The 19,636-nt window shown below is 47.7% G+C and overlaps 1 protein-coding gene across 10 annotated transcripts in view; it reads right to left on the bottom strand.

Annotated features, from left to right (window-relative positions):
• LOC124416941 (NEDD4 like E3 ubiquitin protein ligase) overlaps positions 1–19,636 on the bottom strand; it is a 130,105-nt gene that overhangs the window by 82,036 nt on the left and 28,433 nt on the right. For all 10 annotated transcript variants that reach the window (XM_004948998.5, XM_424462.8, XM_046905707.1 and 7 more), the window contains exon 2: positions 18,156–18,229. In XM_004948998.5, coding sequence (XP_004949055.1) covers positions 18,156–18,229 — 74 coding nt within the window. The remainder of the gene's footprint in view (positions 1–18,155; positions 18,230–19,636) is intronic.

Genomic DNA, 19,636 nt, shown 5'->3' with positions numbered 1-19,636 from the left:
CCTTTCCCATAAGAAGTCTTTACCTGAACAAACAGGTCTCATTGGTTAATGCTATTTTTTCCAGCACCATTCAAATCCACCACAATGTTTGGGAAAGAGCATCGTAGGTTAAAGAGCACAAAGAAACGGGAAAGAAGAACACACTGCTGGAAAGCAGTTGTGCAGTGGCCATAGCACAGCCCAAACTGCTGCAGCACGCAGCTGCTGCCCGGTGGGCCTTGCTGAGCTTATTTCCTGCAGATGCAAACAGTGGAGCACTGAGCTCTGACGTGACAGAAGCTGGCGAGTTCCACTGCATTTCAAAAAGAGGCCTGCTGCTCCCTTTTATTAACACATACATTTACAAATCTGTAGTTCTCGTGGATTACAGTGTCACATGGAGCAGCTAAATAAAGGACCAGCCTATTCTCCCACTTAGTATAACTGATCATTAGAAATTTAAATGAGGATTCCAAATGATGCTGACGTCTACTGGGACACCTTCCAATACTGAGGTCTTAAAATGTGTCCCTGAAACCACAAACATCACACAGCAGGGAACACAGCAAGAGAGGCAACCACTGCACCTTGTTATCCTCCATGCAAACAAAAAAAAAACACAGAGAAGGCAGCAGATGAAACACAACACCTCTGAAGCGATGCCACCAGAGATCCCGTAGCTGAAGATCCAGCCTTCAGCTATTTCAGAAAAGCACACATGGTCACAGAACTCAGTATGAGTCTCTAACCAGAAATTGATGTTTTAGCAGTATCAACTTGAGTCATAACCAGTCACATAACCAGTTTTTATAGAATCAAGTCAAGCGCAAAATGCAGGCAAGGTAAAGGAACCTTCCAGCAGCTTCACCTCCACTCGTGGCTCTCTGCACTGTCTCAGACACACCTGTACAGCTAACTGTGCCTGCTCCTTGTCACCCACATCACCCTCCGGCACTCCCAGCAGTGAGCAGCATGCATTGGTGCGTGCGGAATTCACACAGCAATGAGCAGTGTGCTCACAGATCCTCCAGTCCTCAGTCAGATCCAGTGCTCTTCCCCTCAGCCCACTCCCAGCTGACATCAGACACACTTTTTGGTTAAGAAAACAGGTAAGAGGTTGCAGAAGCTACTCCTTCCCTTCCACAGCATTGTTTTCTGTGTAGGATAGTGTCCATGAGAACAGCACTGAAGTTGCTCATCAGACTGGACTCTCTGTTCTGCTGGCTAAAATACAACACAGTGTTATTCTACTGGTCATGGCATAAACCATATTGACAGAACGTGAAACCACACAAAACATACCAGACAATCAATGGAGATGAATTACAAAGAAATCAGAGACGTCAAATGCATTATACTGAATACCAGAACAAATGACAGCGCAATGCAGCAAAGAATCAAAGAACGAGTTCACTACATTGTGCAACACAACACATTTTGTATCTTGTCTTTACACACACAGATACAGAGGATGTATGCAGAGATAGAAACTAAGAATTACCAAAATAAATGGCATTCCTATTATAGTTACATTCGGAACCCATCCCTCACAGTTCTTGGGTTGCACTGTGCAATGGCAGTGGCCATATTACTGCGCAGTGCTTGAACAGAACTCACCCCTCACCAGACGAAAGGCAGCTTTTTCTCCCAGCACAAACACAGCTACCAATTAAAGGCAGCATTCGTTTGCCATCTACAAGATAGATTCCGAGACTGCAGTTTAATTAGTTTTCCTTTCAGACTGCAGTTCTACTAAATTGCTTTCCACAGACAGAGCGGACACCAACCATAAGTTGCCAAAAGTTCCCAGAAACCAGTATTTGCGGGTGCCAGGGGAAATTACTTAATTAAAAAAGAATTACTAGTAAACAACAGAGTACAACACTGACTGCTATGCCAGGGCAGTGAAGTATGGCCCAGGCAGCAGCACACAGTGATGGCTGCCCCTTACGCCACCCAGCGTCTCTCCTGGCCATGTCAGGAGCGGTGCCCCAACCACTGCTGCTGTTACCACACCCACACCATCAGTTCCTTCGAACTGGAGCCTGGCATCATCTATTTCAACAAGAAGCAACACCTGTACAAAGCAGTCTGGCCCCCCTTCCCCGCCCCACCACAAGGATGCGAGAGGATGCCCACAGGGATACAGCTGTGATGGCTGCACCTTTGCTGGCTGCGTGTGGCCAAGGTTACCCCACCCCAGCCATGTGCTTTACCCATGTTCAGCCTCGACCTGGAGATGGCACGGTTAGTTTCCTCACAGCCTGCTCTCGGGCTCCAATCTCCATGGTATTGCAGTATTTCACAGGCACTAGTCCCACCCTCCCCAACACCCATGGAAACCGAGCGCTGGTATTTTTCCACACTGAGAATTAAATAACCCAGACACTGAGAAGAAGGAGGGAAAGAAAAAAAGAAACAAAAAAAACCCAACACTAGTAAATGTCTATGCTTCTCCTTTCTATGCCTTGATGCTCACAGGCCTTCCCCTTGCACTTTTCATTGCTCTGCCCCTTCTCCATCACACCTCCCAGGCCCAGTGGCCTCCTCAGTCCTTGGAGCTGGTGGCACCGACATGGCCGCTCCCCACACGGCCCCTGCAGCCTCAGTGCCTGTGCACCAAGGCAAGCTCAAAACCCAGTTTTTGAACACCGCATAGCATCCCACAGCACTGTGTGGTTATATTAACGCTGGTTTGCAGATTGATGTAGGCACTTTCTGCGCTCCAAACTACAGTTTGTGTCCTCTCTGGCGCCTGGCAGACAGCGAGGTGAACTGACTCCACGCACGACTCTCAACACAGAGCTGCTTTCTGGTCTGTCTGCCGCCCACAGCTCTCTGCTGGTTAGAGAACTGGCTCAGAACATGCCCAGGAAGATCGCAGTGCAGTCTCCAGCACAAGTCAGCACACCTGGACCTGTAGCATCTGCACAGCCAGCACTATGTACAGAAGGTATATCCCATGTTCAGACAGAAATTCCCTTGTTTCACTTCGTGCCCTTGCCTCATCTTATCTCTGGGCATCACCAAGAACAGTCAGGCTCCATCATCTTCCTGATCCCCCCCTTCAGATACTCACACATAGTGATAAGATCCCCCAGAGCCTTCTCTTCTCCGGACACTTCAGGCCCAGCTGCCCCAGTCCTTCCCCACATGAGATGCTCCAGGCTCTCAGCATTCCAGCAGCCCTTTGCAGGACTCTCTCCAGGCCCCTCTTGCACTGGAGGGCCCAGAACTGGGCAGAGGACTCCAGATGTGGCCTCCCCAGTGGGAGGACCACCTCCCTCGACCGGCTGGCACTGCTCCTCCTAATGCACCCCAGGTGACCCACAGGCCTTCTAGGCCACCTGGGTGCACTGCTGGCTCATGCCAACCTGCTGGCCACCAGGACACCTAGGTCCTTCTGCACAGAGCACCCTTCTAACCACAGCTTGTCCCAGGCAGCTCTCACCACATCCCACCATAGTCTGCTGGTGCGGTCACTCCTGTGGCTGCTCCCAAGCCTGCTCCTGCCACAACAAGCGGTCCCAGTGGCCCTAGGCAGCACAAGCCACTTTCAGCAAGCCATGCATGGGCTAGAACAGCTCAGGGGGCAAATACACACGGATGGTCAACAGCAGCAACAGTCCTCACTGTGGAGAGAAACGTCTTCAGTTGGAATCGCACCAGTGACACTCAAAATTCCCATTCTCCATAGCTGCATTAAGAAGGCAGTTATAGGACAAATAAGCAAACCTTGAAATGCACAATGTGCTTCTAGTAACAGAAACACATTCCATAGAAATACACTTAATGGCAGCGTTTTGCATGCAAGAGCTGTAGAAAAAAAAGAAATTGAACCAAGAAATCTATTCCTTATTTTAGAGTTAAGAAATTTGCCATGAATCATCACAGAAGATTAAGTTCTTAGTTACTAGATGGTTATTTGTCATAGGACGGCGTATATTAAGATAGATTTGAGAAGAGCTTATATGTACAGGGCTTTGTGGTTGCCTGTCAAAGCTCTGCAGCTACATCTGTAAAAGAGAAGGCAGCTGCTTTCAAATAAGGGAGAGACTGCAGAAACAAATTATCAAAAAGAAATGCTTCATGAGCATCAATCACAATTCACCGAGTGAGTGAGCTCAGCATTGTCCCTGCATGCTATTACTCACTGCTGCATGAGGTTCTGATTAGGTTCACCATCACACTTTCCAACTGCAAGAAGGGCACAGCGAAGACTGAAGCGCAGGGCTAAGATAAGTAATTTCCCCCACACAGCAGCTTCACAGCCTACAGTTCTTTGCTCAGTAAATAGACATCTCCTTGGGCATACAACTAATCGACACAATTAAGAAGCGTGATCTCCTAAAATGATTCATTTTCCAGTTCTGGTCACAGAATTCAACATCATCTCTCAAACATAGGACTCTTATGTAATCCCAAACTAACTGGTCTAGAGACAAATTGATCCCAAATATAATGCTGGATCACCACATACAAGCAAAATCTGTATGCTGACAAATAAACCGACCTAGTTTTAGACTGAGAACAGAGACCATGAATAAGTATCCCACACAGTTTGAGCCAGGTCTAAGGAAAGAAGTTTGAGATCAATCTATAAATTGCGTGATTGATTTCTCAAGCCTAATTTAAGATAACCGAGATACACGGTGATAAGAAAAATTAGTGAACTTCTGGGTGGGGAGAGGAAATGTTCAGGTTTTCATACTCCTCTACACAGCTTTATCAAACTGAAGAAAAAGGACGACTTTATATGTTCTGAAATAAACTCTAAAGAAGAGGTTACTTGGTTTAAATGAAAATCATTACCCACAGACTTCCTCAGAGCTGTCCACAAGTAGGAACATTCAAACAACAGTAGCAGGCTCCCTCTAGACCAAAGAAACTGGATGCACAAGAGAAACACATGCAGCAGATAGAAAAAGCATTAACAATAGGATTATTTTCCACTATCCAGCTAGAATCAGCTCTTGGAAACCAACCCCGGCCTCAGGTTTCTATTCCAAAACAGAAGTTTGGGGAAATATAGTTTTGACTGAAATCAAAACTTTGTCAAACAAAAGGAAGTTCTTAAAACCCATCCATATGCTGTGAGCAATGCACCAGCCTGTGCTCATTTCTTTAGTAATGTATTTAAGTTCAGATGGATGTTAAATGGTACTAGAAGAGGCAGAAACACTTCATTACTGTCAGTGGCTTAGAGAAATAAATGTAATTGCATTTACTATCCATTGATCTGTTTCCACATCAGTTCATTCGTTCACCTTTGATTGAAACAGAAAATCATATACACATATTCACAAAGACACAAAGCTTCTGAGCAGCACTTTTCACATATCAGCTTCAAGGCACTGCGCCACCCCCTCTCCTTAGGTTACACCATGAGGGCAATGCACGGGCACACGCTCACACACTTTGTGGTTCTAATAAGTCTACTAAAAAAGGGAACTGAAAGCTCCGTCTGTTGCCCTGTCCTTAACATACCCGATGATGATTTTGCAGTGAAGCCCTAAGAAAGACAGACGGACTGCTTCTTGGCAGCGTGTCCAAAATAAAGCTCCTGGCTGAGAGAGCGCATCACTTCCCCCTGCCCTGGTACAGGAATGCTATCTATAGAGTTCATAATAATGCAGGGCTGCTGAGGGGGGAAAAAATAAATTAAAAAAAAAAAAAAAAAAGAAAAAGAAACACCAAAAAAAAAAAAGCTTTAAAGCAAGAGAAGGGTCAGCTGGGCAGCTGCAGAAGCAACCACCACTCACACTCGGTGGCATTATGGGTGCTTGGGCTAAAGGCAGTCCGTGCTCATAACCCATCCCAAGCAACAAGCCCCATCCTTTGGGAGCCGTGCACAGGGAGCATGCAAGGGACTGACTGCACACTGGCACCCAGCCACAGCCAGCAGCCTGGGGGCAGGAACAGAGCAGCGAGTGGGTACCGTTCCCTAGTTAAACTTCCACCAAAAATCAATTAATAGGGCTAATCCACGATTCATTGCCTCCAACACGTGGAGGGAGAGAGCCTGGTGGAGGCTTTTCCTGTCTCAGGTAGTGCCGGCCAGCATGAAATAATGATTTGTGTGCCATTAGGTTCGGGATCATTGAGATATTATTTAAAAACTCTTTCGCAGGCGGAGCTCACGAGCTGGCACAGGCCAAGATGCACTTGTATCCTGTTGTTCATCCTTACGAAGATTAACAGGGATAAAGGAAACTTCCTCTACAAAGTCATCCTGACTGAAACGTGTCTTCTGCAAATCTTACACCCTCACCAGGGTTTCCCATAATGGAAACACACTGGGAAAACAAGTTGGTTCTTTAACTCACTGCCAGTGACAAAGACACGGAGAATCTGCTGTATTTTAACTCACATTGGGTCAGCACGACCCTGCAGGCTGCACAGCGACCAATTGTGGAAAACAGCAAGAAACTGGCCCATTAACCAGCAGCAGAGCACCCCTGTACTCACAGGCATGGTCCTCCTGTCCTCCCTGCTGCAGCCAGGTGATGCCCTGTACCTCTGAGCTAATGAGCAGCTTTATTCGCACCCATTCTCAAACCAATCACCTCCCTGAACCTCCCTGCAGGGCACAGTGCTGCCAGCTTCCTGTGCGCTCGATGGCACTCCACAGTGACTTCTGCCTTCAAAAAGTGGTTCAGCAATAGGCATGTGCAATAATTTAACCTTAATATGTGTGTGTGTGCATCGGTAGCCAATAGCCCCATCAGTAGCAATTCCTGCGCTTGAAATTTAATGCTACTTCTGATTATCAGTGTTACCATCAAAAAGCTCTGTGGGGAAACACCTTCTGCTCACCTCAGTGTGGAAACAGCCTAAGGTGCAGAACGGATAGTGGAAAATAAGTCCTCCACCTCCACCATTTATTAGGAAATAGCACAGAAATCCTTGTAGGGGAGCTCAGGCATGTTGGTGAATGGTAACTATTGGACAAAGAGCAAAAATGTGAGGTTACAGCATTTTATCTGTTCTCTCAGAACTCTCACCATGCACCAAGAGCCCACAGTAAGCTTAATAAAAGTGAAGTGAAAACACCTCACACAAAGGTGCTCAATGAATCTAGGGAGGTAAGTTACCAGCTTACACACGTAACCTCTCAAAGCTCCCTGCTAAGGAGCAACCACCTACTGACAACACGTCTACAGGAAGGATCACCATTCACACAATGGCCCGGGTTGGAAGGGACCCCAAGGATCACGAAGCTCCAACCCCCCCACCACAGGCAGGGCCACCAACCTCCCCATTTAATACCAGCCCAGGCTGCCCAGGGCCCCATCCAACCTGGCCTTGAACACCTCCAGGGATGGACGGGGCATCCACAGCCTCTCTGGGCAGCTGTTCCAGCAGCTCACCACTCTCATAGGAAAGAACTTCCCCCTGACATCCAACCTAAATCTTCCCTCCTTCCACTTCAAACCATTCCCCCTTGTCCTGCCGTTATCTACCTTATTAAACAGCTGACATTACCATTTCCTTTCACACATCTCACTCAGTATTTTCTGTGAAGCACACACCGCAGTGACTGCATCTGTACCTGCTCCAAGGTGCAACCATCATCAGAGGCACTTGCAGATCTGAGTGGAAAACAACCACTTTAAAAGGTTCTTAAAAACGATTATTTATGTTCATTTTTACAAGCCTTCAAAAATTTGGAATTAGTAGCGTTGTTTTTATTGAACAGCTCCAATGTTCCTAATGAGTTCCTGCATCTATATTTTACTTCCCTCCAGCACACATTTCTGCTGTAGATAGTGCTAAAATAGCCATATTTGTTTGCAAAGCAACTTAATTTGCCACCTGCAAATGAAGAGTGTTCTAACATGGTTCACACCAGAGCTGTCGCTTTTTCCACTTTACAACAAACAACAAAAATACTGCAGAATAAAACCTCTTTGCTCCCCTCAAGCACTGCTCCTTTAGCATCCACTGCCCCAGCACCTCCCCAGGATGCAAAGCTGGGTATCTCAAGGAGTTGTGTGACCGAAATACGCCACTTCTGCTGGCAGAACCAGGCGCCAGTCCCCTTGCAAATGACCAGAATATCACTGTTTAATTGCATCGAGAGGCATTGCTCATCGGCTGCTGTGGTTTCGAACTTGTTATCGCTGGCACTGAGCACACACGCTGACCTGGTTGCTGCAGTTCACTGGCAGCAATGAAGCTTTAGGAAAAACGCTTCTGGCAACTTCCTCGTTTTTGACACAGTCACACTGGTCAGCCATCGGTCACTCAGATCTATTCCACTCGATGATTTCATGTAATGAGTGCAAGAGGAAGAAAGAGCGGAAGCTCTGCCTCAAATACTTAACAGCAAAAAGGGTTTTCCTTACAAGGTTTCGTCTATTTGCTTTTTTCTCTTTTAAGATCAGTTTCAAGTGAACGTGAGGCCTGTAACAGATACCAGGCAGCTGGGAAAAAAAAACAAACCCAACAGACTGGCTGAATACAGGCACTCTGTCAATAAACGAGGAATGTTTTAAACGTGAATATGCGCTTGCAATTTCTCCAACCACAAACTAACGTGCCCAGCGATTATATGACGGAAATCATCTGCACTACGACACTGCACCATAGCCTCAAGCAACACCAGAGTACAATGCAACAGCTATTGAAGAATGCACCCAGTGCATCCCAACAGAAAGGACGCATAGAAATGGATGGAACACTTCTGACCGAAAGCCCACCTTCGTCCCAGCACAGGTGAGAGGCAAAAGCTGAGAGCATTCTCTGGTGCCCTCTGCTGCCAACTACCAAAACGACACCAAACACACACCAGGGAGCTCTTCCACGCCTCGCTCCATCCCCACGAGGACCCAACCGCAGCAGAGCCGCAGCAGCGCCCTGCAGGAGCCTCGCGGTGTGACTCAGACCCGCTGCCCCAATCCCAGAAGCACACCTCCGCACCGCACGGGGCTCGCACTCGGTGGCCGAATGCTCCCACATCTCAGATGATGAGGCTGAACTGCAGTTTCTAAAAGTCAAGATTTCACACAAGGAAATGCCCATTCTCCACCTTATGTCCTTTTGGTGAGAGCGGGGCTGGGGTCACTCCTGGGGGATCCCCAAAGCCGCCGGACATCGGGCTGAGCACAGCGCTGGGTGGTGGCTCTGCTGGCGCAGGGGGGCACACGGGGACCCCCAGGGCCCCACCCACCCAGCCAAGCTGTGGTTCTACCAACATCACCCCGCAGCTGTTACTTAACCACGCTCAATCTGACGCACTGAGATGGGCAGAGCACTGATGCAGCACGAACCCTCTTTGCTGTCCGAATGCATTTCCACAGGGTGAGCCTGCACGCACCGCTGCTCTCCTCCACACGCTGGGTCCCCCTTAGTTTTGTCTCACTAACAGGTACAACTGCAGCACTGATGAGTAAGGCTGGCGTACGCTTCCTGCCTTCTTCACTGACTCAACACAAACGTCAGCATGCTGATCGTCCAGCGGGGACAGCTGGTTATCTGATGGGGAATGGATCGACATTCGGAACTCCAAAGCACGGAAAGAGCCATTCTGTGCCCACACAGCAAGGCGAGGCTGGGACTGGGTGAGACTTACCGACAGCCTCCTCAAGCCATCAGTACCGATGGACCAGAGCGCTTCAAAATGAGCTCATACTTCAGACAGGCTGATATTCTCTAAGCTCTCTAGTTCTGCTAAAGAGAAATGTAAAACTGCAAAAGAACTGCACAAAGCTGCATGTTTTGACACCCATTTTCAAAAACATCGTGTTTTTCAAGTTCTAGCTTGAGCTGAATAGTGTCACCCGTGACAAGTTCTGCCATGAACACTTCGTGATACTTCAAGCACCTTTCCCCCCAGATTTTGAATATTAAAGAGTTTTTAAGACTTCTAACTGTAGACACAAACTCCTTTCTCCATAGGAGAAACAAAATCCTTTGTGGAGCCCTATTCAAGCTTTTTGTTGTGGCAAAATCAAATCACGAGGTTTAAATCACTATGCACATAGCAAACAAACACTGAACCCAAATCCTTCTGTTGGGTTAATCCACCTCCCAGGGCAGAACATAAAGAGTACCGAGCCCAATTCTTAATATTATAGCCTGCTTTTTGCAATATTTCAAGGAATTCAATAATTTTCCTCTTCCCTAGCAGTTTATTAGAGCTCTGCTTAGCATCTGGAGCGCTCTTCCTGCTTTCAAGAGATGGCAGACAGCAGCCTCAGACTATCTGCTTCACAGATGTCATCTCTGGATGTCCACCTACACACCCTCAATAAGAATAAGAATTCTGAACCGTTTTGTTTAGGGGAAGAAAGAAGTGACCAGATCTGACTGCAGTTAACTAGTGATTGTGCTGCCTTCCTCCGGGACAGCCTCACCATGCGGTGCTTCACCATCAGCCTCGGAACCAACTTCTGAGTTTTTCGTCCTTTGGAATGCAAAGGAGCGAGTTGGTCCGGGTTTGGTGTGGCTCTCTGCTGGTTTCGTTCCATTCCCTCCACTCTGTAAATATCACCTTCGTTTCCACTGCAAACACTTGCAGTTTGTCATTGGTATCGAGCTGTCATTTAGAATGCATTGCCCACAAACTCTTCCCCGCTCCCTGCCCCATACGGTACTTCAACAGAGTGATTCAACATTCAGCAGTGCTGAATCACTCATCATTACAGGAAGCAAAGACGGAGGTGACAGTAACACAGAGCAGTTTCACCCCAATGCCCGACCGAGTGCTCACGTGAGTTTGCAACACTGAGGCATTCTTATTTGATGCTTATTTTTGTTGAATTACCAAAGCACATGAAGATGTTCCAGTGAAACCCAACCTGAATTGCCCGGTGACCCACTGAAACTTGGAAAGTGAGAGAAATAAATAGCTGCGCTGCACACAGAGCAATGGTACAGAATGCGAGTACTGCTCGGTGAGCAAGGCGAAACACTTCCATTTATCAGGGGCACTGCACTAAACTCCAGGGGAAGATTTGTATTGCCTTGCAAATTGCATTTCTCAGTGCGTTACACCAGCAGAAGAGTGGTTTTCTGTACTCTTTTTTCCCCAACTAGAGAAAGGAAAGAGAAACGCGGTATGCATGTAGGGCTGTGCGCAGTGGGCGCTGCTGTTCTCTGGTACCCTTCCCAAACCCACTATGATGGCTGCTGTTGGGCAGGACCCATCCCCCAGATGGCTGAATGCCAGTTGAATGCCATCCCTGGAGTTCCAGAACCATGGAGACGTGGCACTGAGGGACATGGTCTGTGCTGGGTTGATGATCTGACTTGGTGATCTTAGTGGTCTTCTCCAACCTCAGTGATGCTATAAGTTGACATGATAGTGATAGATTAATGGTTGGACTTGAATGATCTTGGAGGTCTTTTTCTGCCACCTGGCCAAGCGGATTTGCTGAATTCGGTCCTTTGAAAGGTTTGCCACGCAGAGCTCTCCAGCCTTGTTCCACCTCCTGGAACTCCTTGAGCAGCACACGTGCTGTTTCCAGCACTACTGAAACACTCCTCCATAACTTCCTCTACAACTCTGCACAAACTTCTCATTGGTAAGATTTCTGAATCACAGATTCATAGACTCATAGAATGGCCTGGGTTGAAAAGGACCACAATGTTCATCCAGTTCCAACCCCCTGCTATGTGCAGGGTCACCAACCAGCAGCCCAGGCTGCCCAGAGCCACATCCAGCCTGGCCTTGAATGCCTGCAGGGATGGGGCATCCACAGCCTCCTTGGGCAACCTGTTCAGTGCGTCACCACCCTCTGGGTGAAAATCTTCCTCCTAATATCCAACCTAAATCTCCCCGTCTCAGTTTAAGACCATTCCCCCTTGTCCTATCACTATCCACCCTCGTAAACAGCCGTTCTCCCTCCTGTTTACACGTTCCTTTCAATTACTGGAAGGCCACAATGAGGTCTCCCTGGACTCATTGCTGACATCGAAAAGCGTTTTGTTAAGCCCTCTACAGAATGTAACAGCTTGGGCTCTATCTATACTCGCATACAGCCTATCACGTTAGAGAAAACACAAGATACCGCTGCTTTCCTATTCGGCCGCTCGCCGCAGCAGCCACCAGAGGGCGCAGCACGGAGCGGCGGGCACAGCCCGGGCAGCGCTGCAGGGCAGGGCGCTAAGGAGCCGGGCAGGCACCAGCCAGGCTAATTAACGAAGACTTGGGTTAAATCCTGAGGGCAACTCATTGCAGCTGATTCGTCGGGTCTCCTCCGGTAGAGGAGAAACAACAGACAGAACGGGTTCCATTTAACGTTCAACCCAACGGAGCACATGTGTTGGATCTTCCAAGAGTGTAGCTTTTCCATGAGCAAACGCAGCACTACAGCGTGCATCCAATTGAACTGGAATTAGTGACACTGGGCATGACAGAATAGCTGGAAGGTAAAATCTGCTCTCTTTGTCCTGCACAAAGGCACAGTCACAGGTGTGGGCTCTGCTTCCACTGCCAATCTGAAGTAACAGAAGATGCATGACCCGAAGAATTCGGCCTGGTTTCAAGCAGCCTTCCCTCCAGCAGGAGCACACAACGCGGTTTAAAGAGCCACCAGAAGCCTGGAGCCTGACCGACCCAGCACTGACATCACTGCCTTCAGACACAGCAGATCTGAAGGGAGGACAGGCCTGCAGCTGGCCTGTGCCATGCAGATACAAGCAGGTACAAAGCACAGCGCCAGAGGGATCCGAGCTGCTGCAGTGCTGCTGGAAGCATGGCTTCCTGCTAGTCAACAGCATTCTGCATTTTATCAGAGAGGCACTTCACCTTTCTCCACTTCCAGACAGCTGCATTTCTCACTTACCTCATGACTTGGAAGGCAGCAGCAACTAATGAATTCAAATGGACCCTTTTACACAACGCTTTTGCTTCCCAAAGCCATTAGTCTGATCTGACAGTGCCCTATTGCACACAATAATCATCAGAAGACATTTTCTTCTCATTTATTCACATGCGTTCACTTTATTACTTGTGAAAGCATTTGTGTGTGTATGCAGAAACTGCGTTTACAAAGTGTGCCAGTACTGCATTTTTCTATTTATTTTGGAGTGGATGAATTCCAGTCTTAAAAAGTTAATGAAGATACACAGCACGTAGTGATACAGTAATTCATCTCTTTTTTCAGCGTGGTTTAAGGATACTGCAAAAGGGTAAATTAAGAGTAAAAGGCAGAGCACTGCTGATTGCAGCTTATGGCAGATCTGTTCCACCAGTCAATATGAAACTATTCACTCAACACAGCGGCACCAGGGGCTGCCCTCTGGGTGTTCTCAGAATCCATAAACCTATGTGATAAGCAGAAGAAGAACACCCCACTGCCCATAATTAATGGCACTCCTTTCCCACAATTTTGGGGCAAAACAGATCAAAACCTCAGCCCACATTCGAAGTACCTTCAGGAAACAAAAGGTACTCGTCCACTGCGGCAGGCTGCTCAGCAAATGAATCCGAGTCAGGAGACAAGAGCTTCCACCCAGAGCTCAGCACTATGGGAGCACACACAGGGTTCAGGAGAGGAAGTGCCCTTCTATTCAGCACAAACTGCCCATGCTGTAACTGCATTTATGTGCAGCAACTCGAAGAGAGCAGCCTCGGTCACGACGGCACTCATGGCATCCTTGCAGAGCGCAAGTAAAAAGAAAACAATAATTTGTTTGGTATGTTCTGAAATTAAGATTAATTACGTTTTAATTTGTATTACTTGTTTGCACACAAGAATACAAATACCAGCTGAATTGAGACTTAAGAATGTTAAGATGTTTAGAGAGGGAATTAAGAAGAAATATATGTAAAATAATGTTTACATTGTAATACAGAGTATGTCAGGTGGTAAATCTTCGTGCCAGTGCCCCAAAGAACAATGCAATGCAGTACTGCTCTGAGTTAAGCATGCAAGACACAGTAAATCCTCAAAACGCCAGTGCACAATTGCTACAGTCCTTGATACACTGTGATGGCCACATCGGGCAGTGTATCACAGTGCATCACAGGGCAAAACACAAGGCAGGATGGAACCACCTCCATCCACGCCAACCACCGCTGCCATCAGAGCAACCCCAGCTGCAGAGGGAGCTCAGCACACCAAACCCTCACCTTGGGGTGCCCACAGCTGCTCCTGCATCCAGTTGTACACCTCCTCATGAATGAACTGTGAGTTCGTTCTATCCATTTCTGAACGCTCATAAACCATTATTTACTATGAAAATGATTTCATAAGCCAAGAAGAGCCTCAAAGAAGAAAAACCAGAAGTACCTGGTCCTTTATTGTTGCTGCCTTCAGAAGAAGGCAACTGGTTTCATCAGCGCTCTACGCTGTAAAACTTCCCTTGGATTTAATCAGGCAAGAAATGGCCTTTGCACCCCGTCAGGCTGCAGCTGCTGTTCTCTAATAGTACCGCTGGTTAACAACTGTAAGGAAAGGCAGCTTGCTTTAGTTTGAGCTGGGACAGAGCTGTTTTTCTTCATAGTGTTTGGTATGATGCTGTGTTGTAGGAGAAAGACACTGCTGATAACACACCGATTTTTTAGTTGTGGCTGAGCAGTGCTGTGTGGAACCAAGGCTGCTTCAGTCTCCTCAGCTTCTCCCACTGTCCTGCCAGGGAGGGGCCCGGGGGGCACACGGGGACAGAAGCGAGACAGCCAATCTAGACCGGCCAAAGGGATATTCCATATCACACAATATCACATGGAAGGGAAGTTGGAAAGGTGAGGGGGGCTCATCAGAACACAACACACAGTGCGTGGCCTGGAACTCATCTTTGTAGCTGGATGGTAGCTTGCCATCCTGCCCCAGAGCTCAGCACTGTGCAACTCAGCCATCGAGGGCTCACTGGCTGCTGGGCTGTACTATGCTGTCCCAAAAGGTCTCCAAGTGACGTCAGGGTTAGTTCATCACTTGGTGCAGTCATTTGGCTCTCTGTCCAAAAAAGAACATTGCAAGGATCGGGAAATCCTTCTTAAAGCTTGCTATCATATGTGGGAAGAGACCAAAAATCCCAAAGCCATGCTTACTCATAACCCAGGATGTGCCCATAGACAGAATAAGAAACAGGATGTTTCTTATTGGGGTACACCACAACCACAGCACACACACACAAGCTGAAGGCCTCAGCCTGCTGCACTGCTGTGTCTTTCAGCACCGACAACTTCCCTTTCAGACAGCAGTGGCAGCACAGCCCCATAAATTAGCCTTGTCTCAGCCTGCAGCTGGATGCATTGCAGGGCATTCTCCTTCATTCCCTAAGGGTTTTGCCTTTCCCAGCACAAGGCCAATCCACCCTCACCACGTCCCTCAGTTATTTCGTCCTGTCTGGGCCCACTAACAGCAGTCCCAGCAATCCAGCAGCCAGCATATCGTGCTCACCACATCAGGATATTTCCTTCCACCTCGGAGACCCGTGGCTGCGTGCTGAAAGCCACACCACCACCAAGCTCCTTCAAGCTGACGTTTGTTGCTCATAAGAATTATTTATGGGAAACAACAGCCTACGGGCGTTAAGATCTGCACGAGCAGAGGGAAGCACATGGAGGAAGAGTTATGGCTACGGTTATTTCTTATGGATCCTGAGCACTCTCTTACACAGGGAAGAACCGTTTGGTGCAGTGGGCCTCTGAGCTTCCTGCACCCTTTTACTCAGTTCAGACACTGCGTATCTTCTGCTCCTCCCCAAGAGGACTTAACCACCCTGTCCTCACTTCCTCCCAGCCCTGGGATGGGGGTGGTCCTGCACTACATGCTCCTGGCAGCGGCGTTGGAACGACGCTGAAGCTCACACTGAAGAAGCAATCAGCATGAAACTTTAATATCTCTGCAAGGTAAGCAAAGCTATTAAAGCAAACAGAAAAATCAAATGGAAACTTCAGCCAAATAAGAAAGTGTTCTGAAAGCCCGCCAGCGCAGCAATACAAACATCTCACTGTGTTCATAGCTACGACGCTGTTAGTTTCACTTCTACTGCTTAAAGTGAAAAACATTCCCAGCTTCTGTTTTCAGCTCTGTTTTGTGGAAGTCCTGCTGGCTGGAGACCACGGCCCCCACCAACAGAACTCTGCGCAGATTTCACACACTTTCAAGGTTTTGCATTTTGAAAGATTTGGTTTTTCCCCGCTTATCAATATCTGTGCAAATTTTAGTTCCCTTGAATACGACACCCTAAATAATCACGGAATGGGCCGGGTTGGAAGGGACCCCAAGGATCACGAAGCTCCAACCCCCCTGCCACAGGCAGGGCCACCAACCTCCCCATTTCATACCAGCCCAGGCTGCCCAGGGCCCCATCCAACCTGGCCTTGAACACCTCCGGGGATGGACGGGGCATCCACAGCCTCTCTGGGCAGCTGTCCCAGCACCTCACCACTCTCATAGTAAAGAACTTCCCCCTGACATCCAACCTAAGTCTTCCCTCCTTCAACTTCAAACCATTTTCTGCTATTCTCTACCCTTTCAAAGAGTTGACTCCCCTCCTGTTTCACAAAAGTTCACAAAAGTTCTTGGAGGAGATGACACAATGCCAGGGATTCAGCTGTGAAGTTTCCAGTGTGTCCTTCAGGAAACCCAGTGACCACTGAAAAGAGTCCCACTTCTCTCAGATTACTTCAGTGGATTTGCCACCACACTTCCCTGTTTGTGTAAGGTTGCCTTTAATGAGCTGCTTGGTTATTCCAGCCACTGGCTTTGCTTTCTCTCAAACAAGCAATGAAATTTAAAGCTCTGGAAACAATGCAGAAAAGCTCCAGCCAATTAAATATATCAAGTTAATAAAAAATCTGTATTAGCAAGTCTAGGTCAACCCAGCACACTGCTAACAGCAATCCTCCTGCAGTGCGACCCAGCACGCTGCTAACAGGAGGGCTTTGGGTCTGCTTTGCAAACACGTATTCTGAGGACAGCCACACGTGCCAGCACTTTGCTTGTGGTCAGAACATAAAACAGTACATTCAGGAGAAAAAAATTAAGATAAAAAAAAGACAAAGTTTTGTCTTAGAATGTTCTGCACACAACTACCAAAGTAACAGTCGTAAATTTCACCCCAAAAATTGAAGTTGATCTAACTTTTATTTGCTTGTGTATACATTCAGAAACTAGAGCAATCTAATTAAGAGCCAAATTGGATACCACTGGTTTCAAAGTGATTAAAAATGTCTGTCAATAGATCGTAATGAGCTCCCTCACAGTTGAGCTTGAGACAGCAAGAATGCCAAAAACCTCAATTAACCTCCAGAAAAAAAATACAATTTTTTTCTGGCCACTTCTGGCTTCAGAACCAGCCTCTCTCAGCCACTCTCTGATTCAACTCTTGAAATCTCTATTTGCACAATAAGCTCAGAGTGGGAGAAAACCTATTCCTAAAACCTCTGAATAGTAATTTCACAACAGAAGACTTGAAAACACAAAGCGACCATATCTGCATCTTTAAAGGGTAGACTGAAAAGCCAGTTTTCTCGTTTGACAGCTGTTATTTTGGGCTAAAGTCACCACTTCAGTCTGTTTGCTCCATATTTTAGTATCCAGACAAACAAGAAGCTATCCTAGAAAGACTGCCTTACGCACACCGAAAACTTAATCCTGGCCCTAAAGTGCCAAGTCCAGAGACGAGGACAATTTAAGACAACTGGAAATAAAGCCCAGACTCACCACTGCCAAACAGAAAAGCCCCAGGTCTGAAGAGCTCTCTCTGAATTCTCTCCCACATCAGCACGTAGGGCAGCATAGGCTGGCCAGGACGAAACTCTCTCATTGCCTCACTCCTTTCAGGGGTACCATCCTTAAGTGCTGCAGCAGCGGCACCTGGACACGTCCTGGGCTCCAAGAAAACTCAGTGTCTGTGCAGTCACCTGCAATCCAGTGGGGAAAGCAGAGCTTTCTCCCATTCAGACAGAGGGAGCTGCTGGCCTTCCTTCAGCCTTTTCTGCATGATGGGGGCAGGCAGTTGGGAGTAACGTAAGTACTGCAAACGCTGCTGAAGTGTGAATGCTCACACAACCAAGGAACTGAGCTGGCAGCTTCCAGGGGCAGGAGGGGCTGTGAGTGGTCACCCACCGCTGTGACTAACAGCTGTCCTGCCAGCACACACTGCATAACTTGCAGAGGAGCTCTCATCATATTTATTAACAGCTAGATAACAGGTTTCCTTGCTCTGCTGAGCTTATTCTGTTCAAAAGCACGAAATACTCCATGCAGAACACTCACCTGGCTCCGAAGATGTCTTTTTTTGCCAGATCAATGCCAGACACCACCTTCACCCTGAGGATACGAGACTCCTCCTGGTAATAAAAGAGAAAGAAGGTTTAATACTTATCCTGTTATTGACTGTGAAGATCACTAGTTCACAGCAGGTTACCCTGTGAATGAACTCACAGCCTTCAGATAGCAGAAGTTTATGTTAGGTGGAAAAAACCCTCCCAGAAAGAGACGCTGTATCTGCCCAAGAACAGCAAACACAAAGAGCTTCCAGCTGCACCAGGAGTTAAGAAAATAATAGCAGATACCAGTAATAACTCAACAGTAATAACAGTATAACAATACTAAAACCCAACCGAAGCACTGCTTATCAAAGCATCTTCCATTTCAAATCCTAAGCGATTCCTATTCCAAATCTGAGGCGATCAGTTCTCCACGTTCATTCACTCTGCTCAGACTCTCAATCTGTCTCTGTAGACACAAGGGAAAATATCTGTAAGCTTTTTGTCCAACAGTGTGAATAATCCTTGCCGGAAGACGTGTCCAGGGATTAAAGAAACCACACGAGAATAAGTGCTCAGAATGCAATGCTTTAAACCTGTCCCACCTCCGCAGTAACAGTGCCCCAAAACCAGTTTGAGAGGCAGGTGGTGGGTTCAGCAGACACACGTTGCCCACTGCACTGCCACCAGGATGTACTCCAGGACAGATGCAGTGGGCATGGCTTTGCTGCGTACCCTTGTGATGCTCAGCTCCTGAGGAGCGTTGGCATCAACAGTATTTCCCTCCTCCCTGTTTGAAGGGTTTATTTGTTACCCGGAGGCCACCGAAATTCAGCCTGCAGGGGGTTCCATAGAAACAGGTTCTGCAGTCACCCGTATCAGTTTCGCCTTTTTCTCCTGATAAGCGCTCCAGAACTGTGAGACACGGGATTCAGTTACAGTAACTTGAGACTCCATTCCTTGAAGGCCATTTGGGAAACAATAATGCTCCCCCACAGGTTGCTCCTGGCACAGGCTGGCTACACCTGCCCTGTTTGCCTTGGACGGCCAACGGCAGCCGTGGGCCTGCGGGCCCTGATGAGATAGCAGAGATCATCAGAGGGTTGGAGCACCCCAGAGCACCCCAAAGGAGACAGCATCCCTCCGGGCAGGAAAACAAAGCAGTGAGTGCGTGGAGAAGAGTGTTCAGTGGAGTTACGGTAGTGCATATTGAACTGAATGCACGTTTTTATGTCTTAACTATTTTTTCCTTTGCAAGAGCTTGCAAACTGGGATCAACAACATTCCTTTCTTAGGAGGAAAGTCAGAAAAGCCATCAGAGCCACACAGTTCTGACCTCGCAGAGACACAAAGGGTGAAAAGCTGTGACAGTAAATGAAGAGGGACCGACAGGAGGGTTTCTAACAGCAGCTACATCACAAATGCTCCTCACGCTTCCTCCACACCATCAGCTCTACTGCAGCACACCTTATTCCTGCACTGACGCCA

This window comes from Gallus gallus, chromosome Z, assembly GCF_016699485.2.
Source record: "Gallus gallus isolate bGalGal1 chromosome Z, bGalGal1.mat.broiler.GRCg7b, whole genome shotgun sequence".
Lineage (NCBI taxonomy): Eukaryota > Metazoa > Chordata > Aves > Galliformes > Phasianidae > Gallus > Gallus gallus.
The sequence above is the reverse complement of the archived record's forward strand: the minus strand, read 5'-3'. Positions and strand labels throughout refer to the sequence as shown.